At 44.4% G+C, this 24451-nt stretch overlaps 1 protein-coding gene across 3 annotated transcripts in view; it reads right to left on the reverse strand.

Annotated features, from left to right (window-relative positions):
• The window catches only part of LOC106604958 (AF4/FMR2 family member 2), a 176305-nt gene that overhangs the window by 11744 nt on the left and 140110 nt on the right, over positions 1-24451 (reverse strand). For all 3 annotated transcript variants that reach the window (XM_014200135.2, XM_014200134.2, XM_014200133.2), the window contains 6 exons: positions 7338-7497; positions 4997-6121; positions 4494-4609; positions 1568-1844; positions 933-1069; positions 500-563 (listed from right to left, as the gene is read on the reverse strand). In XM_014200135.2, coding sequence (XP_014055610.2) covers positions 500-563; positions 933-1069; positions 1568-1844; positions 4494-4609; positions 4997-6121; positions 7338-7497 — 1879 coding nt within the window. The remainder of the gene's footprint in view (positions 1-499; positions 564-932; positions 1070-1567; positions 1845-4493; positions 4610-4996; positions 6122-7337; positions 7498-24451) is intronic.

The following is a 24451-nucleotide window of genomic DNA, read 5'->3' on the forward strand; positions in this document are numbered from 1 at the left end:
TGTGTTGGTAAATCACGCCCGTCGCCTAGGCCCAAGCCCCTCTTTGAGGACATTGAAGAGGTGTGTAAGAGCTCCTTTTGTGATAGATCACACAGCCTCACTTAGAAAAGACTACAGGTCTCAACAAGGGCTCTACGCTATCCTCTGCACACCTACTAGCATTCTTCAGCTAAGACCAGTGTCTGTCTGTTATTAAGAGCTATTCAGCAGGAATACTTATTCTCTAATAGGCTCAGTAAGAGCTGCTGCTTGCTAATGGCACGTTGGCATGTATTTGATAATGGTATTATCACACTGGTCTCGGTTGCTATTCATATTTGTGATGTCATGTGACTGACTAAAACAGAGTGTGTTTATTGCCTGGCTCAGACAAAATACAATCTAAGGAAGAAGAACAATTTAGTTTGTGTAATATATCTCTATCAAAGTAAATGCTGAATTAAATGTTTTTAATACATTTTCAGGTGCTGTTTTAAACTGTAATAAAACAGCAGCTTACCAGTGCATCTGCTTTGTGCTTTAGTTTCTTGGCTTCTTGCATGCAGTAGTCTGCGTTGTGAACTCTGTGGATAACAATTACAGTGAGACTTTGGTTAGTCTTACAGTATGTTAGAAATACAAACTGATCAGTGACAGAAAAATGTGTTTGCCACTTTGTCTAACAGTGCTGCAACTGCCTGGATTGCAGTTGTTCATGTTGTAGTTGTCCTCCACATGTTAAATGTTTCATGTTTCATTTTGAATTATACACATAGAGGAACTTAACTCTGTAATCACATCCCACAAATGCTTCAACATGCAGTGACATTTTAATCATGTTTGAGACTTAAATTAGTACATGCATCATGACATTAAAATCTGTCTGTGCATCAGGGGGAAAAAAATTGTGTTTTTGGAGTGTTTGGAGAAGTTAGTTAGTTACTCATACATACGTGTTATTGAACGTTAGCTTGGGCCTTCTAGGCTCGATGTGGTCCATGGACAGAGATGACGGGTTGGACCAAACGTCAGAATCTGACTGACCGTTGCCATGGAAACTACCAGACGGCTTGCTATGGGTATCTTCCTCCTGTGAGATGGCAGGGCCAATTAATATGATAATTAGCATCCAGCAGTAAGTCTAATAATACTGTAATGATTCATCCTGGTGATTTGGACTGCTGTTACTACGTTGTGACCGTGTATTTTTTCTGTCCTGGCTTTAAACATATTCAGCACGTGGTTTTGAAATCCCTCCAAAGGGTCATTAGATTTGCAAAAACACAGGAAATAGTGGTAGTTGCTGGAGCAAAGAAATAATCTGCAGCAACAGCCTCATCTACCAACTTCTCTACACAACAAATTATAGAAGACACATTTTATTAGCAAACGAGAGTGGATGCAAAAGTATCATACTTTAAAATAATAAACCATCCAAAAAAACAATAAACCGCAAAATTGCTCAGTAATTAATGATAGCAATACGACAGTTTTAAATAATATTTGACAATACTGTATAATAATGGCCAAGAACAACTACAGTATACATTTTTGCTAGTTTCATCATGATCAGCTTTCCCCTACTTACACTGCTTGTCTTGGAACGTGAGAAGGATTTGCTCTCTCCTTTGCTGCGGTGCTTGTGTGAGGAAGAGGAGGATGATGAGGAGAAGTGGGGCAGAGAGCAACTGAGGGTGGGTAGTAATAAGGTGCTGGTGGCGCTGCTAGCACCGCCCTCCTGGCTGAAGGAGGAACACTCGCTGGTCCTGCGCTGGCGTATAGGGGGTTCGTCGGAGAGCGGAGAAAGCAGGGGAGGCAGCAGCTCTCGCTTCTCCTCTCTCTTCCTGGGCTGTTTCCTCAGAGAGCTGAGCAAAGACACATACAGGAACATTTATGAAATGCTTATGTATGGTTTATGAAGTGTTATGAATGGTTCATGAAGTGTTATAACATCCGTATGTAGACACCCTTTAAATAAAGTGTTATCGAAAGGGACATAAAGGAAGAACATTGCTTGGCCTGCTCTCTCACTCTGTTGCTGTTATGCCATGTTATTCACTACAATACTGGAGAGGGACGGCAAGTTCTCACAGCCTTTGAAATACCAGCAAATCTCATGTCTTATGTCATCAAAGTGGTAGATGGATGAAAATAATATAGAAATTGCTTGACTGTTTAAGGCATTTGTAAAATTGGGAAGTACAGACATTATGTACAGGGTTCAAAGAAAACAGCTGGCCTTAGACAGAATATTCTGTTTGTTAGAATGGCAGATTATTTCTGTTTTTATTATAAGACTAAATCAAACGCAGCATTAGCGCTAAGGCATAGAGTCGGTACTTTCACTATCAGTAGTTGGGTTTTATCGTAGAAGGTTATGGTGGTAACGCATTTTAGAGACTTCAATTACAATAAAAACAGAACATGAGTAGATCAATGATATTTAATATAACTTCAACATATAACTTTCACTTGGTTTTGGGTAAAAAAAAAAGGTATAAAACCATAGAACTGTTTCACTTTTTTCCCAGTGCCTCTGACCCTCTAAGGATGCAGCCCAGAAATAGGCCTACAAATAGCCCTGTAGTGCACTGACGGGTCAAAATATTGATTGATCAGGCAGTGAAAAGGCAGTTTGTTATGACAGAAAGCACTTTTGCTTAGATTTACAGTCCTTCTAATATCCACTCCTGCTCCAGGAGCCTGGCCCCTCACAGGGGAACACAGCAGACTGCAGTCTGTATCCAGGTGGGTTCTCTCGGTATAGCTGTGTGTGCCCACATGGGGCTTCTGTTAACAATAGTGTTCTCTATGTTAACAGATAAGAGGCAGGTGGAGAAGTTGCCTTGAATACTTTCCCTTCCTCAAAGTCAATAAGGACTTTAAAAACCACCAAGGACGTACAGTAGTAGCGAGAAACCTCGCCTCCCGCTGCTACTATATTTCTCACATTGTTTGCAACAATAGATTATTTCGCCTCCCTTTCCCTAAACTCATGGGGATTTGATATACGAGAAAAAAATGCTTAGCTAGCACAAGAGCGCCTAAAGCACTAACAGGGAAAACGCAGTCAGAAAACCTAATTAGGATTATGTTCCTCAGGTTATTTTTGAACAGCAGCATTTTGTCTTGTTTTATGGGCCTGAAAATGAGCAGAATCCCGGTCGGTCCGTTTACGGCATTAATAAAAAGCATCTTTACTCTCCAATCTGAGCAAAGATGCTTTTTATTAATGCCATAAATGGACTGACCGGGGTTCTGCTCATTTTGAGGCCAATCTGATTAAAAGGGTGAAGATTTGCTTTGAGGCTGTCTAAATTTGGCTGATTTAAAGGCTACTAGGCAGGTCATATTTCAGCCCAGACCAAAGGGTTCAGCATTTCTGCACTAGATACCCGTGCCAGCTCATATATCATAGCTCAGGTAATCATATTAAAGATATGTGTAGTGATTAGTGGTAAAGCTCAGTGGACACTCCGTCCTCCGGACTCATTCTGCTCAACCCTCTGACCCTTGTCACCAGCGTCCCTTCATCGAGCAGTAGGTCTCTGCAGCGCTAATTGAATATCTAAAATTAGCATTAGCTCTCTTGTCAGTGTCACGTTACCTTAATGCTGTAGGACACAGGACACCGCAGAGAGAGCTAGCAATAGCTAAAGATAAATGTGTAGGGGAGCAACCTCACTTCTCCTGTATGTCCCAGCCTGCTCTCTGAGGAGGATCTACACTGGTTGGACCTTGACTGAGGATGTAGCCTTTCACAACACATACAGTACTACCATACACGTAGGAAATATAATAGCCTGTAATTACACTGTGGCAGTGGTGTAAAGTACTTAAGTAAAAAATACTTTAAAGTACTACTTAAGTCTTTTTTGGGGGTATCTGTACTTTATTTTACTTTTTATATTTTTGACTACTTTTACTTTTACTTCACTACATTCCTAAAGAAATGTATGTACTTTTCACTCCATGCATTTTCCCTGACACCCAAAAGTGTCTTCTTAGCAGGACAGGAAAATGGTCCAATTCACGCACTTATCAAAAGAACATCCCTGGTCATCCCTACAGCCTCTGATCTGGTGGACTCACAAAACACAAATGCTTCATTTGTAAATGATGTCTGAGTGTTGGAGTGTGCCCCTGGCTATCTGTAAATAATACAAAAATAAGACAATTGTGCTGTTTGTTTTACTTAATATAAGCAATTTGAAATTATTGATATGTTTACTTTTACTTAAGTATATTTAAAACCAAATAATTTAGACTTAAGTAGTATTTTACCAGGTGACTTTCACTTGTACTTGAGTCATGTTCTATTTAAGGTATCTTCACTTTTACTCAAGTATGACAATTGGGTACTTTTTCCTCCACTGCACTGCGGACACCCATAATGACTATGTACATCCCTCTAAACACTTACATAACACAATGCTCTACACATTCCTTTTCTCATCCAGTAACCATAGTGATGTGTAAGTAAGAACTGCTGTGAGTGGTTCGCCAACACTTACTCTTTTGTGCTAATGTTCTTGTGGTTGTGTATTGGTGAGATGCATGGGGGAAGAAGCAAGGAGTCTTTCTCCAACCGTAACTTCTTGCTTCCGCCGACAGCGTCACAATGGTCCATCTGAGGAACACACAAACAAACAGCTCAGTCAGCATTGAAAGGGAAAGGGGGATACCTAGTCAGAATGCATTCAACTGAAATGTGTCTTCCGCATTTAACCCAACACCTCTGAATCTGAGAGGTGCGGGGGGCTGCCATAATCGACATCCAAGTTTTCGGAGCTCGGGGAACAGTGGGTTAACTGCCTTGCTCAGGGGCAGAACGACAGATGTTCACCTTGTCAGCTCAGGGATTCGATCCAGCAACCTTTTGGTTACCGGCCCAAATTGAACATACTACTAACACGTTTCTCACTGCTCCTCCATTGACACACTAACCATTATCCTATAAACCAATACCAGCCAGTACCAATAGAGAAAAAAAGAGTGAGAAAGATTCTGTGCTTGCCTTGTGTTTCCTCTTGGCCTTGCTAGGTGGTTTCTCAACAGGGGTAGACTGAAGACTGGCGGGGGACTGTCGTCTGTGCTTAATTCTGGGTTCACGTGGTTCCCGGGGCTCAACTTTCACAGAAGGGGGCTCAGGGGGGTCCTGCCCTGGAACCCTAGACAGGAAGCTCAGCTCAATCTTCACCCACAGTGACTTGATGTCCTCAAAGTCCCTGAGAGGGGACAGCAGTTTGTTCTGGACGATGGGGACGGAGGAGAAGAGGGGGTCCCCTAGGAGGTCCACGGCCCCAGGGTCTGGGATGGATATGGAAGAGCTGCAGGTGCTGGTAAGGCTACTGACAGTCAGGATATTGCTGTTGCAGTCCTTGGCTGCTTTGAGAGTCTGCAGACTGCTGGGTCCTGGACAGGGAGGGTTATGGATCTTGATCAGCTCCTCTGGTTCAGAGTGGCACTCAGATGACGAAGACTCTGTCTCAATGAACTCCTTGGATTTGGGGATGATCTTGCTGGGCCCCCTGTGCTTCTTCTTTTCCAGGACTGGGGCCAGGGGAGGAGGAGCTGGAGTAATTGTAGTGGTAGTGGTGGTGCGAGGCTCCTTCCTAGGGGCAGTCTTCCCACTGGTGCTCTTGGTCCTGGACTTGGGCTGCTCCAGGAGGGATGGAGGGTCCTTCTCCTTGGGGGTAGTGCTGATGGTGGGGTTGATGGGCTTGGACCAGGAGGTGTGTTCCTCCAGGCTGGACGAGCGCTCCACTTTCTTCGGCTGTTTCTTCCCCAAGCTGCGCCTGGGTGGGGCTGGCTCCACCGCCACCACGGCTGGGGATTTGACCTTTGAACCCTTGCCCTCTGAGACTTTTGGTCCAGTCTTAGGCTTGGCCTTCTCTCTTATGGGGCTGAGGAGGGCCCGTTCCTTGGGGTCGTTTGGGGCCAGCACGGCGGTGGGGCCAGGCTTGCTCTTCCCTGGGGCCGGGCCCTGGCCCTCAGGGGCCTGTTGGCTGTGGTCAGGCTGGGAGCTGCTGAGCCCATGGCTCTCTCTCTCTGGCTGGGTATTGATAAGTGCTTTGTTGTGTGGGGTCACTTTGTTCAGCCACTTATCCAGCTGCCATTTGTTTGTTGATGGAGGTTCAGGCTGTGAGAGAAGAAAAGCAGAAAGGACAAAGAATATACAGTTAGATCCAAGTTTGGTTTGATAGTAGACTACGTAGCTTCATAAAACACTGTGTTGACTCATGAAAGTAAAATGTGATAATTCAATTGTCTCTTCAGGGTTATATTATGACACCCGCAAACCAATGACAACATTTTGTGATGAAGCGGCCATTAAAATAGGCTCTCATAAACTCATGACAGACTGAGTAGTGCTCTCCCATAATTTCCTTGTGCCATTCGGCAGTCTCTGAGTGCCATGTTTTCATCAACCATGCTATCTCACATCGTTTGTTTTCTACCATTATGCCCCTAGACAAGTATAAATCTTTCATATGAAATCATAAAGACTGTCTTGAATGATCTCCTAAATGATAGCAAATCATTCGGAAAGGAAGTGCTGGAAATGAATTGACTAAGGAATGAAGCATTAAAACCACTGAGTGTAAAGCTGGGGCTAACACACACACTCTCCAGTCTGATGCAAGCATTCATAAAATTTAATCTTCCACACTATTTCATCTGTGAAAGCCCCAGCCTTTACATCCCATCAGTTGGGGTGGTGGATTTAAGCTGTTCTGGGCAGGGGGATTTTGGAGTTAAAAGCACCTGCAGCAATACTACATTAACAATCTAACATGGCTGCTGGAAAACTCCTGGGCCCTCCTGGAACTCTTTAGTAAACCATCAGTAGAGTGCACTTTGAGAGGGAAATAGACATCCCTAAAGACAGACAGGGCCGTTTCCTGGTCCTCCTGGCTGTTCCCATTGGCTGTTCCCTGGTGGACAGGAAGTCACATGGTCTGTAGAGGGTGCCCAGATGCACTGTGGTAAATATTTACCCGGGTCAAACAGACTGCCCCTCTGTGGAATACAACTGTGCCTGGTGCTTTAGCTGCTTTAGGTGTCATGCAAGTCTCTACAGTGGAGGTCTAAACCAAGAAGGTCTGCTAGTTTAATCCTATCAAAATTATAGGGATATTAGAGTAGACGGGAAGTTTTCTCCCCTCAATCAAAATGTTGTTTTAGTGATATTAGATGGTATTAGTGTAATATTGTGTCTTTCAGGAGCCTAAAATAATAGGGTACATGTTTCCCTCTATGGCATAATACTGGTTGAGTATTGGTTGATAGTTCAGTTAGTTTTATTCTGACTATGCTTGGTTGGTACAGTATAGTAAGGAGTGATTGTGTTGTACCTCTGGGGTGGCGGTCCGGGAGGCCCCGTTACACTCACTGTCACTGGAGCTGCTCTCACTATCTGAGTCTGACTCGGAGCTGCTCTCTGATTCGCTGGAGCTGCCCGAGGCACCGCTGGAGAGGCCCGGGTCAGTGGTCCGAGACGTGGCCACAGGGATGCTGGGTAGCAGAGAGAGAGAAAGCGAGAGAGAGTGAGAGAGACAGAGAGAGAGAGAGAGAGAGAGAGGGAGAGAGAGAGAAAAAATTGAAAATATAAAGAAAAACATTTAGATAAAAAGAAGGCAAGATATATTATACATAAACATAGATTGTGTGATAGATAAATCTTTACTTTAGCTGTTCTCATCCAGCCTCATATTCCGGCAGCACTACCTAGCCCTCTGTGACACCGGACTGATCTCATTCCACTGGAGTGAGTAATGCACTGATGTGCTGTGACGCAGCTTTCTTTTGTCATCGTTTTGCTAAGAGCAGCCTTGTGCTCTGCCTCATGTTCGGCGCCAGCCACACACCCGGCCCCGTGCTCTCTCTGCTCAGCACTCCGCCGCGGCACCGGCTCTCTCAGCGGCGGACACAGAGTTGGACGAGATGAGTCCACCTGTCATTGACATGACTCCCAGATCCACACAGACTGCAGACAGCAGGAGACAGCCCCATCAATCACACAGCGCCATCTGCCTCTCTATATCCCTCTCTCCCTCCATCCAGCCCTGAGATGCAGGCAGAGCAGCATAAACCAGGCTGACTCTACCAACACACACATCCAGTCACAACATGCAAACCACTGTAAAGACTAGTAAAAAGAGGCTCACTAATATACACAATACTATAAACATATTAACACACACATGCACGCACAAGCACTGTCTCTTTCTCTCTCTCTCTCTCTCTCCCTCTCTCTCTCGCTCCGTGTTGTACTAGGGCAAAATGTTATTCAGAGAATAATGTATCTGAAAAATAAACCCTTCCCCTTTCATTAAACACAACAGATAACTGCAGAACAAAGGACACTGACATAATGCTTTATAATAAGCAATTTATTCTCCCTATTGAAAGTGTCAACACTAGACTAGCTAAAGGTGTTGCAGGGGCGTACTGTACTTTACTGCTGGAGAAAGTAACAGCTCTAGCGGTTGACAATAAATGCCTTAAGGAGGCAGTTTGCTTTCTCACCACCTACGTACTTATTCTTCCACACTCTTTCAACCTTCTCTGTCACGCTACTGGTTCAGCTATTGGATCCTCAAAGGCCTAAGCTTTATAACACAATAAAAGCCACACTACACTACTGAAGCCCTCTAAAGACACTCCATCCACTACAGACTAAAGCATGGTTATATGATAAGACCCGGAGATACACTGGACAGGACCGCAGAAATTGAACATGATGGGTAGCGATGGGGGTCTTTTCTGTCAACACCCCATTGATGACTGTGTTTTTCTGTGACAGGGTGAGGGGGCATATGGCTGCATGACCAAGACAGCTTGGAGATCAGCTCGGGGACATAGCGGTGGCACGAAACTCTGCAGTGAAAAAGAGCCATGTGTTAAATTACCACACTTAACCCAAATTCTGTGCCATGGACCAATAGCCTTTTGCTAACATGTCCAGCTTGTCTGAGCCAGGTCAGGTCCTTAGAGGAGTCACTAGCTTCCCTGCCCCCAGGGCTTGCCTAGTGGCAGTTTGGTTCCAAAGCTGGATTACAGTACAAGGCTAGAGAGAGCAGGACCAGTGGACTCTGAGGCTCACAGCCAGGTCAGGTTAATTATTAAATATAGAGGAAGAGGCCAAGACCCTGTGGGTAATGTAGTGTGGCATGGTGCTCCTATGGCCTGCCCTGGCAGTGCCCGCCACTGCCTGCTGCCAGTAGGATGGCACAGCAGTAGCACACATGGCATCATGTCCTTGCTCTGCTCATGAGTCCAAGGCCAAGCCCAATAGGCTCTTGGGAGCTGGGCCAGCACAGCACCACTGTCTCTGTCTGTCTGTCTGTCTGTCTGTCTGTCTGTCTGTCTGTCTGTCTGTCTGTCTGTCTGTCTGTCTGTCTGTCTGTCTGTCTGTCTGTCTGTCTGTCTGTCTGTCTGTCTGTCTGTCTGTCTGTCTGTCTGTCTGTCTGTCTGTCTGTCTGTCTGTCTGTCTGTCTGTGCCAGCACAGCAACACTGCCTGTCTGTCTGTGTGATCTCTCCTTCATTTGCTGAGAATGGTGTCAGCACAAACAGAGCCAGCACTAGAACAAGCCAACAGCAAATAACTATCCATATACACACAACACTCTGAGATAATGCATACCTGAAATGATAAGGCAACCATTGACAGATCGACGGAGTACTTGTCTCGACTGTATGTAATTGTTTACAATAAATTGTTATAGGAATAGTTATAAGATTGCCCTCTTTTTCTACATTCAAAATATGTTTTATGTAGTAGAACTACTGTGGCTTTTTCCAATACCCAAGTGTTGTCCAATTCATTCTCTGGAAGAAGAGATGTAATTACTATCCTAGGTGCCATTAAAGTGTTTAAAATAGACCTCTAGGAGACATTCTTTCTTTCACCACTCAGCCTCTCCAAGTGGTGCTTGTGCATGCAAATACTTCATAAAAAGGAAGCTCTAATGTTCTATTTCAGAGTGAAGAATGGCAGCGGGGTAAGGTCACTTAATTTCCTTTCTTCCACTTGATGGAGGTGAGCCTGGGCTGACAGATGACAGAATCATGTGGGAAAATAAGGGGTGGGAGAACAATGGCTGCTGTCTGCGTTCAGCGTGTTCACCTCAGTCTACCCCACTAACCTCTGACCTGCTAACAGGCTCTGCTCTCAGAACACCGTCCTATCCTCTCTAACCTGTCTCTCTCCTCTCAGTGCTGAGCTGCCTTTATCACAGCAGACAATAAAGACATTTAGAACATTGTCTTCTGTCCATGGAACTGGCTGTTCCATCCAGACTGATGATAATCCGTGGCAGGCAGGGAAATCAATAATGACTTATTTGCTGTCGTAATTCATAGAATCAAAGAACAGAGCTAAAAAAAACAACAAGAGTTGCATATGTTGCTAATGAAAACAATGCACTGTGATGTGTTTTAATCACAGAGGTTAAGAACAAAGGGCCACACACAATGCATCTCATACATTTACATTTCAACACCAAATGTGGCACTATTAATGTGTAAACAAAGTAATGGCATTCATAATTAATGGGTTTTCCTCCTCATCCCAAAACAAACTGTATGGAGGGAGCCAGTCTGACAGACTGGGAGTAGAGGGAGGAAGAAAATGTCTCTCCAGCAGAGAGACTGTCGTCCCAGGCACCTCACGAGGCCCATTGGGAGTGGGATAGCAGTATACTCCAAAACTAACAGCTTTTAACTCACACAGTTCACACACAGGGGGGAGATATATCTTTAGACTATTGTCTGTACATATTGGTACTAGCATTGTTGCTTCTGTCTGTAATAGTAAGGGTTTATTCTTCTACTGCATATATTACACCATTTATGCCAGCTAATTCAGTGGAGTCTTCTAGATTCTTAGGAGCTGTTCTGTCAAGGCATGGATTCACAGTGAGATCTAAAGAGTGGGGGGGCAGCTCTACAGTATCATTCCATCCGGTCACATTATCAGATTATCTACAGTTATGTACAACTCTTTGAACAAGACGCTGCCAGACAGACCCAGACAGAATCCTGATGTAGTCATTACACAAACCAAACGACTTGGAGCATTCATTAAAAACCTAATAAATAAGTAAAGTTATGATATTTGGAACTGTTTACACCATAAATATTCAATGTTTAGTAATGAAGCAATTTTCCAGGCCAGTGCAATGTGGAGATAAAAAGAGAGGGATATTAACCACTCACAATATCTCTCTCTCTCTCTCTCTCTCTCTCTCTCTCTCTCTCTCTCTCTCTCCAGCAACACACACACGCACGCATACAGTCTTCTACAGATAACCTTGTGGGGACACACAATTCAGTCCCATTCAAAATCATATTTTCCCTAACCCCTAACCCCTAACCCTATACCTAACACGTACTCTTACCCTTACCCTATCCCTAACCCAAAAACCTAACCTTAACCCAAACCTAAACCTCAGCTCCTAACCCTGAAACTAACCCTAGCTCTTAGCCCCGACCCTTAAAGGTAATTCTAAACCTAACACTAATTCTAGCCTTAACGCTAAACCCTCTAGAAAAAGCATATGACCTCGTGGGGACTAACAAAATGTCCCCAGTTGGTAAACTTTTGGTTTGTGTACTGTTCTTGTGGGGACTTCTGGTCCCCACAAGAATAGTTAAACACGTCCACTCTACCCCCCCCCACCCCCCCCCCCCCCCACACACACACACAGCTGGTACTCACTTGTCATTAGCAGAACAGAAGATACAATGGGAAAGGGAGAAGAAAATGCGGGAGCAAGGCTATCTCCCATGGGATCATCAAGGGTCACAACAAGACCAACCTCCAACAATCCCACTGCCCACAGCTGGCTGAATTGGCAGCTTTAGGAACAGTCTGCTATCGATTTGTGATTTTCTCCTTCTATTTACACTGATACCATAATCCGAGATCAATAAGGCCGATAGACACAGGCCTGTGGCGGAATTGATGAGGCGAGCGGTGGAGTGGCCAGCCTCCAGCCTCAGACAGTGGAACTAGAGAGACAGCAGGACGAGAGAGAAGAGACAGATCTATCAAAAGAAGAGGCAGGCAGGGCAACATCTGAAGGTGGTGGATGGAGACTCATTAAACTAGACCTGGGTACATTTTGGAGCCAACTGGCTGGCTGTTGTAACGGAGTGAGTCAGTTGAGACAAGCCAGTCCCGCATTGATTCAGTGAAGGCCGTCACTCTGCTCTCCCCTTGCTTCTTCCTTATTTGTTTGTACTTTCTAATTATTTAAACATCTATTGCTGATGAGGTGCTGGGCAACCCTGAGCAGGTTACATTACCATTCCCTTTTATCCCCCAGATTCACATATCCAAGGGCAGAACTGTCATTTTCTACCCTTCAATAAAGTGGAATCCTTAATTATAGATGAAGAAATTCGGGCATGCTGGTCTGTGGAGACTGAAACCTATGCTGGTGCTCAGAGCACTGTTTGATTGGACTGACTCTCTGGGAAAGGAGAAAGGCTCTCGCACTCTGCTTCTCATTGCCAGGCTCTGCTCTCAACCCTCTGAGGTGTAAAGCCTAGCTTAGCTGTTTCAATAATGCTAGCAGTATCATTTTATCACCATGACACTGAATCACCCAAGCCTGGAATCTGAGGATGCAGACGTTCATTGTTATATCAGCCATACAGTACTATGTGAATGTTCCAATGTGTGTATGAGTGCTTTTGCTTGTGTGTGAATGTGAGAGTGTGGTGTCTGTAGTACAGACTGTGTGTGGGAAGAGAGAAAGAGAGAGAGAGTAAGAAAAGGGAGAGTGAGCGTGAGAGTTGGACCGCTGGAGGGGTGTCATCCATAATTTGTCTGTCCTCACTCTGCGCGCCCTGTGTTATTAAATGATCCTCAGCATGCAGTGCACTCTATTATTTTTATAAATCACCCCAAAGAATAACTCGCTGCAGATCTCCAAACCAATAATCTACACTTCCTCTTGCCCCTAAATCTATTATAGCCTTTAATTGATTAAATTACAAGTCACTGTGCTCAGGGGAGTGGGGGTGGAGGAAGGGGGGAAAGGGGGGTGGCCACTGTTAGGACGCGCCTGGGATACAGTAAAGACTCCCTTCCCCCCTCCCCCTTCTCCAACCCCTTCCCACCCTTCCCCGTGAAACCTGGTGCTCCAAAACTATGACCATTACACTTACGGAAAATGAATTATGGGGCACAGCATTTCTGTGATCGATGGCATGACTTCAACAGTATCCTAATTCACTTAGAGGCCTTCTGCTGCCCAGTCACACTCAGCACAGCACAGCACAGCACAGTACAGGCATGATGAATTATACTGAGGCTCTCTCCACATCGCCACATCGCCACACTCCCTGTCCCTGCCAGGCAGCCTCTCTACTCTGCACTACTCAGAGAGTCATCCTCTGGCCCCACTACACTAGTGTGATTTAACATGGCCAGGCAGACACTCAGTCATCACTAGGGCCCAGAGTTTTTCCTGGTCGGGATATTATGGTCAGACAAAGGGCGGGTCCTCCGTCATTCCAAAACATGCCTATATGGAGTGGATGGAGAGATATCTTAGGCTCTATATCTACTGAAACATTGCTGTCCAGGTTAATCTAAAATTCAACCAAGACCATGGGGCCATGCTGAAAAGCCACTGAAACCTTGTGCTGAAAAATGTTAATTAACACATTGCCTATGTGCTGTCTCCAATAACTATGCATTTACTGTACATGTCTGAGCTGCTGGGTTGTATTCACACACTTGTGTCTTCATTATAGGCCTTTGTCTCTGGAGCCTTGGCTTGTCATTGTTCTGTTAGTAAGATTGATCCTGTTTTAAGAGTGGTGTAACATTCTAAGCCTGCCTTTATAGCACCTTGAACCATTATGGGAAAGAGGCTCGGGAAAAAAGTACACAACAAGAGCAGAGGGCAAGATGTCAGAAATTATCTTGTGTTAAAAGCAAAAAGTAGAGCACTGTTGAAAAGTCACATTTTGAACTCTAAACTATCCAAACTGCCCAGAGACTACATGTATTTCAGAATTTAAATCCTAGAGCCTATGGTCTGGAAGGCTTCCCACCATCACAGACCCACCGCCAGCCAGCCAGTCATCAGGGCTCAGCCAATAGGACGTCTGGATCCTGAACCACAGAGACCAATAACATCACCTCCACCTATCATAATCATTCCATGTGTTGTAGCAGGTGTGTCCGCCCTGAAGCATGTATGAGTATCAGTGTCATTGACTATCTGAGTACGTCAGAGTTGACTATACTATTATGTATGTGGGTTACCTGTATGTCAACCACTAAGTTATCCTGTTCTACCCTAGCAAAGGTGTAATAGTCAATAGAACAAGCCTAGGTATTAATATTGCGTCAATGACAGATATAATTACAGCTGTTGGAAAGAGGGTAAAACTCTCATTACCGAGGTTACCATTTTAGAAAACTATTTATCCTCTGGATATAACAGAAAGGTCTGTGTTTGTGTCTGAGGGGAAAGGAAAGAGAGAGAGAGAAAGAAAGAGAGGGAGAGAGAGAGGGAGGGAGAGAGGTGAGGAGAATGCTAATAGACTTGCGGCTCAGGGGTATAAACCTTAAGTAAATTAAGATGCAAACAAAGGAACACACATTAAGCACGTTGCATGACTGTGATTAATTTAGTAGAGACTCCAACTATTGCGAATAAAACTCTGGCCAAGTGAGATTAAATGTGCCATTAAGAGAACTGAGAAATAACGGCTGTTTTAATTACACAAATCAGTTATAGAGGATACAGGGCTCTGACCTTGATGGCAGCTAACCTGCAGGGAACAAAGGTGTGATGGTGAGAGTTGGTGTTTGGATGCACTCCCACATTCACATTCAGGCTTCAGGCCGAATAAGGCTGTGTTTAAATTCAATCGTTTAATGTCCTGCTTTCCTAGAACTCCTGTCCCTCGTGACCACTGATGGTGAATGGGCTGGATAATATATGTCAGATCTCTGGCCATGAGGGAAAGGAGATTAAAGTAATAAGCCATTCAAATTTGGGAAATAGCAAAAATGTTTGGGTGTGTGTATGTGAGTGCGGGTGTGTGTGTTTGCCTGTGCCTGTGTGTGAGAGAGTGTGTGCTGCGCCTAACTCCCTATTGCAGATGTGGCACCCTCCCCTGGCCCCCTTGTGTCCCATTGTCCTGATGCTGTGCTGTGTGTTGGCAGGGAAGAGCAGAGTAGAGTAGAGGAGCAGGGCACACTGTGTCAGACCACCCTCCTCCACTTGGCCTCTACGAATAGCCACATCCCAAACGCTGACACACTCATTCCAGCTACAGCTAAGAATCAAATGAAGCAGCAATTTGCCCATCGTTACTCATGGGATTTAGACTAGGGGAGAGAGATAAAAAATTACCTCTAGCAGATACAGAATGCACTCATACCATATCAATATCCATTTTATCCACTATCGCTACACAAAACATAATGGTTTGGAGGAGTCTTTATAAAATGGAATTGGTTATGTAAAAATGGATATTATCATGTCATCCTAATACTGTACTGTGCCTCTGTAGACGGCCCAGGTTTGTTATGCAAACAGGATGACAATCTGTATTTATCACTGTAATGTAGATCGATTCTGCGCCAGCTGCCAGCTCTTAGTACTGTAAACTTTGCTTCCTGCTCTGCTCAACACTCACCCTGCTATTGTAGCAACCCTGTAAGTGAAAATCCTTTATTGTATTCATATTGACCATTTAATGATGTCCTGTTTAGGGGAAAACAGCAGAGCCTATGTCAAATTAGTTGGAGATGAATCTGTGATCCGTTAGCTTGGCCTAATATAGGCAAGGAATGCATGCCAATTGGCACCCTATTCCCTACATAGTGCACTACTTTTGACCAGAGCCCTATGTGGGCCCTGGTCAAAAGTAGTGCACTACATAGGGAATACAGTGCCATTTGGGATGCTACCAAAGCCAAGTATTCAGGTTGCGCTGATAAAATGGGCCCATTAATTGGCTCCTTTTATTATGGTGTCAGTTGAGTTGTGCCTTTTGGATTTGATGCTAATCATATCTGTGATCCCTCACGCTGTATATTTAATAGAAAAGCATGGCATGGTATTGAATAATAAAAAGGTTAGAACATTAGCTATCTACCACAGGAAACATTCAGAGTTGGCCAGCACTTTACCTATGGCTTGAGTCAGCTGGCGCTAGCTTGTAAATATGCAGGAACTTCGGATGCCACGAGTGAGTTCGCTCATTATTGGCGGCCAACAATAAAGGTTCAGAGGGGACCTGCAGAGAGGATTAACACCAAACGACATTAATCATCACAGCCGCTCTGGCTCTGAGAACACCTGCCTATAACACTCTCAGAGAAAAACACACAAATGAAAAATGTATTCAATAAAACTTGATGGGAGGAGGTAAGTGAAGAGGAGTGTGTTTTGACAGGGTGCAAGAGAACATAAATTGAAGGGAGAGTGGATTCACAGTGAAAACACATAAATAAATGAGCTGAAAATCTGGAGAGTGTGTGGAAAGGCACACCAAGGCCCATCTAATTACCCCAACAGAGGATTGCAGCCCGACACACAGACACATACACAAACACGCACGCACACCCACACATGTGGCTGGGGAGACGTCAGAGCCACTGATTGCGATGAGTATTTGCACTAGACTGAAAAGTAAACAGTGGCTCTTCTAGCCCGTGTCTCTGTGCATGTCACTGAGTCACACTCACACGTGGATGGATAACTAGCTGGCTAGATCACACTAACTGACTCATGCCAACCAACACACAGCTAGCCATCTCTCAGAGAGACACAGACATAGGGCTTTAGACAGACAGGAAGTCGTCTCACAACACCATGCAGAGATCATCCTCAAATCCTGAGCCCATTGAGCACTCACTGTTAATAGTCACTAAAGCCTTCACCCCTGACCTCAGGGCTGAAGCTGTATCCAGGGTGCATAGATACACATAAAACATAAATGTACACTTAAAGTACAGTCAATAGGGCCATAGAGAATAAGCTGCCCTACCAGCAGTGAGAGGCACTTTGAATAGAAAGAATGCTCTGTGCCAAAAGCCACTGCCACGAGATGACAGTGTGTCTGGGAGTGGCAGTCAGCGGGCAGGCAGGCAGACGGGCAGACGCACAGCCCTCATCTCCTCTGCTCTGACGCTGTCTCTGCTCTGGTAAACAAGGACTGGGATGACAAGGTTAGGATATTGCTCTTTCGGCAAAAGCAATAATGTATTCCAGCCGGCTAATGGCCTCGGCTCCAATTAATCTGATTGTCTGAGAGCGGGGCTGAGCGGGCTGTCGCAGCGCATTTGCAGTACACCGCCACCACACACACAGGCAGCCGCTCTCCTCAAGCTGGGTGGGGGTGGATGGTACGGAAGTGTGTCATCCAGCGTGTGGCACATCCTAATACAATGCTAATACAGCTGTTACTACACTAAAACAGTGCATTAGCACCAACACACCTGACCTCTCACCTCTTCCTCACAGTGCTACAGCACTCTGTCACCATTAGCATCATAGATGGAGTCCATTGTGTGCATGCATCCATCTTCTCCCACTGAATCATCACATCCATGATGTCTGTTGCAATCTGGGTTCACACACACACACACACACACACACACACACACACACACACACACACACACACACATACACACACACATACACACACACACATACACACACACATACACACATCCACAAGACACTCTTATTCAGAGTGACTTACAGTAGTGAGTGCATACATTTCTTACTTTTATTTTTCTTTCTCCATACTGGTCCCCCGTGGGAATCAAACCCACAACCCTGGTGTTGTAAACATCATGCTGTACCAACTGAGCCACACGGGTCCCCAGTGAGTGTGAAGCTCATTGTTCTCATACATCCTATCCTGTGCCCAGGGAGATGAAAGTCAGCCCGCTATAGTTATAATATAACACTAGCTAATTGATTTACTGTTTGTTCCAATCAATAGTAAATAACAGTCTAGTCACTGTTTGTAGTTGTATCACTGTGTATTCAGTCATGATGTTCAATAGCTTGATGAGCTCTTTAACAACAGGCCTCTCTACAATGATTATGCTGTGTGACGTATTAGTATACTGCTGTAGTGGCTTCTTCTGTCACCCAGTATAACTTGTGCTATGAGTGGCAGCTGCTTTGAAAGGGAGGAGGGTTTACTATAGAGCTGGAAGCCCCAGAGGAGGGGCTGAGTGACTGAGTGATTCCCTGTGAATCTCTCTGAATATTGACAAGGCAGCAGCCACTATGAAGTGCTTAGAAAGCCAGACCTACTTTATTGTAGCAGCTCTGCTTGAAGTTATTTGTCAAAGACAGATGGCGGAGAATAAACATCTACAAATGTCAGACGAGACGTGTGAGATCCGGGGGTGTCGCTCAGCCCACATAAACACAAACTTCTGTGACATCACTAAGTGGAAGCTAGTATAGAGGAGATGCTGTCTATCTGAGGCAGGTGGGGTGTGTCTAAGAATGGATTTCGTCGCCACGGTAAAAACAATAGCATTTAACATGACAAGATTTTCTGTTGAATTTGTCTTCACAACAATGTTTGCAGGCTGATTTCGAAAAGATTGAAGATAAAATTGCAGTCTCTTAAAAATCTATAAAGCCATCTATAAAGCCACTAAACAAAACATCCCAGGCCTTCAAGATGGCTGACATGTGGTATCATCCCAAGTCGTTTAGGTGTCAACTACCTGGCCATTGGATGACACCTGGTTGTCCCAGCAGACCCTTACACACATCACTCCTATGATTTAATTAACCCCTCTCAGGTAGTGAGTCCCTCACTGTAGTCACTGCTTCCTCCTACTCCTCCAGTCTGCTTTGGCTGCCTATGATCAGGCATCTGCTGAGGCTCCTAACCAAACAGGAGGTGCTGGTCCTTCTCCAGAACACAGAAAGCCACTCTAAATGGCTTAGCACAACATACGCCAGCCTAAGAGATGATACTTTAGACAAAGGGGAGGGAGGAGATGTCGAGATGCACAGTGAATGGTGGATTACTACGCTAGTTTCATTTAGCATAGCTTTTTATTAATCATGGAAAGAGCAAAGCCGATTCATGTCGCATGTATATGATGGCAGAGATGTCACTAAACAAGTGACTCTCGACATGTCAAAATATCATGATCTAAATGAATACTGCACATCTGATGTACAGAATGTGACTTCACTCCCTCTAAAATACACTGTATGCTATGATTATAATTCACAACAAAAGGCATAATATAGGCCAGTGGAGTAAATGAGGCAGTGTAAACATCAAACGCCAGCCTCTGTTTGTATGGAACATACAGCAGCATGCCTACATGGCATAAACCATACATGGAGATGAGTATGCTGCGAGGCGTCTTTGTCCTCCGTCTTTGTCTTGGGTGCAGGAGGGGGGAATGGCTAACCCTGGGAAGGCTTGGTATTGCAGTGTTATTCTGTCCTTCTATCCTTTTCATTGCAAAGCAAAAAAATAGAGGGATTTATAAGAACATAAATAATTTGCAGAGCTTCCAGACATTTTTTTCTCTTTTTTTCGCTGTCTTCTTTTCTTCCCGGTGTTGCTCATTTGCACTTAAAAAAATGGCCGCCCTGTGGACCCGGTACACTTTTATGATGGAGACTGACAGTCAGATGAAGCAGGTTCCCCAATCCCTCCCCAAGCCCCCTCTTTAAGAGTATGTACAGATGTATAATCTTAATTTGATCACCCTGTCCAGGAGAACTTTAAAACTTGTAATTTGTAATTTCCACTTTGAAATGATCAACCCCTACAAAAATCTCCATTAATTATAATCCACATAATAATTCAGATTTCCTGTTGCAGCAGGATTATTTTATTGCTGTAGCAAACTGTCTCAAATTAAGATCCTACATCTGTAATATGCACTTTGTGTCTTGGTATGAAATCTGGCAATAACTCTACACCTAGTCCATTTAATAAAGCACTTCAAGCTACTGTATATGCATTCTCTTCGAATTGACCAGGATGATATATTTACATAATAAGAGCAGGTAAGGCAGGCAGGTGAGCTATGTTTTAGTGTCTATTTGGCAAGCTGTATCTATCACTGGCAGGAGGCTGGAATGTACAACACCACATCAAGCTGCCGACTAATAACTTGTCTGTCACATTGTGAACAGATGAAAGACATCGTGTAACAAATGACATCCTGTTGCTCATATCATATCAGAGATACAAATAGCCAGGGACTACAGGGGATAATTGAGAGTGTAGAAATACATATTTTTTGTAAGTGCACCCAAGAGCAAGACTGCTTAAAAATACATCATATTCTATTCTAGAATAATAAACTGGATGTATGTAACACATATGTTGAAGAAATGTTTTATGCCTTGTTACTGCTCCCATGGGAAGTGTTGAAATGTGGTTTTAGCGAGCGTCTGAGTAAAGCCATATCCTACAGTAATCTACCACGTCTGTAGGCTATATGACCTAATTCAATGTCAGAATCGACAAACTTTCTTAAAACCATATGGCAAAAATGTACTAATCAATGATTGTGAGTAGGGAAACAAGATTATGTATCAAAGATTTGTCTTTTTCCATCTTACTGCATTTCCATTTTTCAATTTCAAAGCAATTTAGCCAATAGCAGAGCGTTAGTTGGGTTCTATTTAGCTTCTCCATCAGTTTAAATTAACTGGAGTGGCTCTTTATTGAGACATTCTGTCGTGAATTTATTCCCAGAAAACAGACTGTCAGCAAATGCAAACACATAAATACATAATGGAGATGTTTCATAATTTCAAAGCCCCTCTGATGTTCAACATTACATTTCCTCACGTTTCATCTATTTTCCTGAACAGACAGTTTCCTTTTGTACAATTTCCTACATCTGTGCTTTGGGCTCATGATATGTTAGGTCATACCTAATTCAAGGCTAGAGGAGAAATTTTACCTGCTGAAACCTTCTATAGAAACAGACAGACAGGCTGCCTTAAAGTCACAATCTGTCATTCTATCTTCAGCCAAATGGTAGCTTGTGGGGCATTTGTGAGTTACGTTCTTCAGGAATTAATGGGAATATATCATTAATTGAAATGGCCATTGCACCTTTAACAGGGGGTAACAGACGGTGGACTCACACAGCACAATTAATAGCTCTAGCTAGTGAGGGGACAGGGAAAGAGAGTGGATTTATGAGAGGAAGTCACAAAGGCAGGCAACCGCATGCACATACAGAGGAGTAAAACATTTTGCCTGCGAGTTACAAAAGCAAATGTAGAGAGCCTGAGTGACGTAATAAAAAACAAATTCTGCCGACTGTGACCAAGACAGAGAAAATGATGTAGAGGATGTAGGGCTGCTGGTGGCAGGCGAACAGACACCTGAGTGGCTTGACAGGTCTGTGAAATTAAAACAAACAAGAGGGCCTGCCAGAGAGATGAGGGGTAAGGTAAACTATGGACTGAGTCACATAATGGCACACAATAAAGTAACCAGCTCCAGAAATAAAAATTAAAATGCTAAGTAAGCATGATACATAAAAAATAACAAAGGGCTACAGTCAGTTAACAGTATAACTAAAGTCAAAACATAGTAGTTATATTTTCAATGTCTGGAGGACTGAAGGGGGGGATAGAGAGAGAAAGAAAGAAAGACAGAAAGAGAGAAAGACAGAAAGAGAGAAAGAAAGAAAGACAGAAAGAGAGAAAGAAAGACAGAAAGAGAGAAAGAAAGAAAGACAGAAAGAAAGAAAGAAAGACAGAAAGAAAGAGAGAAAGAAAGAAAGACAGAAAGAGAGAGAGCCATTAGAGGTGTCCTACATATAGGAGGCCCAGGCTCTACTGCAGCCGTGATCTGGGAGGGAGCTGTCAGTGCAGGCCAGGGTGCATGGGTAGAGGGTAGAGGGAGGGACTGAGGCCCAGCATGTGAGGGGGGGTTGGTAGGGGGGAGGATATGGGACCAGGGCGGTGTGAGCTAGACTCTGGTTCTGGCTCTAGCTGGTCAGAGAGGAGAGTAGAGGAGAAGAGTCTCAGCCTCCCCAGGCTCCGTGGCAGACCAGATACACACCCTGCATGCCAAATGAGCCGCCCAGCACATACAGGGATCAGAGAGCAGCACCGCTTTCATGAGATGAAAGCAAACCCTGGTGTTTGACTGCGGGGGGGGGGGGTCTGGACACCAATTAGGGTTTTTTCACTCCCCCTGATTTCAAAGAGAGGAGAGAGAGATAAACTCAGTCCAAGGCTACACCACTCTGCCACTGGAGAGGTCAGCTGTAGGCTAGGTTAGAAAATAGAGAATAGACACAAGCCCAGGAGGATAAACATAGAATTGTGGAGCCAACCTCTGGTGTAAACTCTGACATATGAGGGAATCAGAGATGCCCTGTTTATCTACTGCCATGACAGGGGCCTAGGCTACATCCGTATTCCTATACAGTCATCACTGCCAATATGTGTAGTTTGTCTAGAAGGGCGTCTATTCATTTGACAAATGGCACAGCCTTTATATAACAACATATTCCTGGTTTTGCACATATTAAGCAAGCCCAAAAGATTGTGATCTGATCTGCCACAGAGCTATTTGTCTTTGATCTCCAGCTGTACACTCCTCCTTCATCAAAGGCTCTTTCCAGTCCAGTCATCTAGTTAGTTGGGCTGGGCTGTTCTGTTCCAGGCTGTAGCCAGCTCTCTCCTCTCCTCTCCACATGTGTTGGCTTGGGCCGGGAGGGTTAGGGCAGGCTAAAGGCAGGCTGTTCTCTGCTCCATGGTCTGGAGCAGCAGGTAGAGGCCAGGTAATCTGCAGGAGGCCTGTGTGGGAGCAGTGTGTGAGTGTTTGGCCAGCTTGTCCTTAGACTGGGAGAACAGGCCTTGGAACAATAGTTGGACATGGCCTGGGTGGATGGGGCAATCGGGGGGGGGGGACCCATGGCTGACTTCGGTTACATCTATATCAATATCAAAGGCTGGAAAATGTGGAGTGAGTGGAAAGCCAGCTGTGCAGGAGTGAGGGCTGCCAAGCGGCCGGGTCTGCCAAGTCTACATCTCCAGATGACAGATTAACGGGATACAGATAAATCAAATTGTACTTTTCATATTGAAAACCAAATTAATTCACAGTGACTCCCTGTGCCCCTGTGTATATATCCCCTGTCCCTCCTTCACCTTGTTTCTCTGCTGTCTTCCTTTAACTGTTACTCTAGTCATCCTTACATCTCTCTTAGGACAGGAAATACACTACATGACCAAAAGTATGTGGACACCTGCTTGTCGAACATCTCATTCCAAAATCATGGGCATTAATATGGAGTTGGTCCCCCCTTTGCTGCTATAACAGCCTCCACTCTTTTGGGAAGGCTTTCCACTAGATGTTGGAACATTGTTGCGGGGACTTGCTTCATTTCAGCCACAAGAGCATTAGTGCCATCCGTTTTGTTTCCAAAGCGCCTTATACCACCCACCACTGTGACCTGTTTGCTCTAGTCGGCTGGCCCTCGCTACATATTCGTCGCCAGACCCACTGGCTCCAGGTCATCAATAAGTCTATGCTAGGTAAAGCTCCGCCTTATCTCAGCTCACTGGTCACGATAACAACACCCACCCGTAGCACTCGCTCCAGCAGGTATATCTCACTGGTCATCCCCAAAGCCAACACCTCCTTTGGCCGCCTTTCCTTCCAGTTCTCTCCTGCCAGTGACTGGAACGAATTGCAAAAATCACTGAAGCTGGAGACTTACATTTCCCTCACTAACTTTAAACATCAGCTATCTGAGCAGCTAACCAATGGCTGCAGCTGTACATAGTCCATCTGTAAATAGCCCACCCAATCTACCTACCTCATCCCCATATTGTTTTTATTTACTTTTGCACACCAGTATCACTACTTACACACCATCATCTGCTCATCTATCACTCCAGTGTTAATCTGCTAAATTGTAATTACTTTGCTACTATGGCCTATTTATTGCCTTACCTCCTCATGCCATTTGCACATACTGTATATAGACTTTCTTTTTTTCTATTGTGTTATTGACTGTACGCTTGTTTATTCCATGTGTAACTCTGTGTTGTTGTTTCTGTCGCACTGCTTTGCTTTATCTTGGCCAGGTCGCAGTTGTAAATGAGAACTTTTTCTCAACTAGCTTACCTGGTTAAATAAAGGTGAAATAAAAAATAATTTAAAAAAGTGAGATCGGCCACTGATGTTGCGTAATTAGTCCTTGACTCGCAGTCGGAGTTCCAATTCATCCCAAAGGTGTTCGATGGGCTTGAGGTCAGGGCTCTGTGCAGGTCAGTCAAGTTCTTCCACACTGATCTCGACAAACCATTTCTCTATTGACCTCTCTTTGTGCACGGGGGCATTGTCATCCTGAAACAGGAAAGGGCCTTCCCTAAATGGTTTCCACAAATTTGGAAGCACAGAATTGTCTAGAATGTCATTGTATGCTGTAGTATGAATATT

Source organism: Salmo salar, chromosome ssa05 (genome assembly GCF_905237065.1).
Source record: "Salmo salar chromosome ssa05, Ssal_v3.1, whole genome shotgun sequence".
In the NCBI taxonomy this organism is placed as follows: Eukaryota; Metazoa; Chordata; class Actinopteri; order Salmoniformes; family Salmonidae; genus Salmo; species Salmo salar.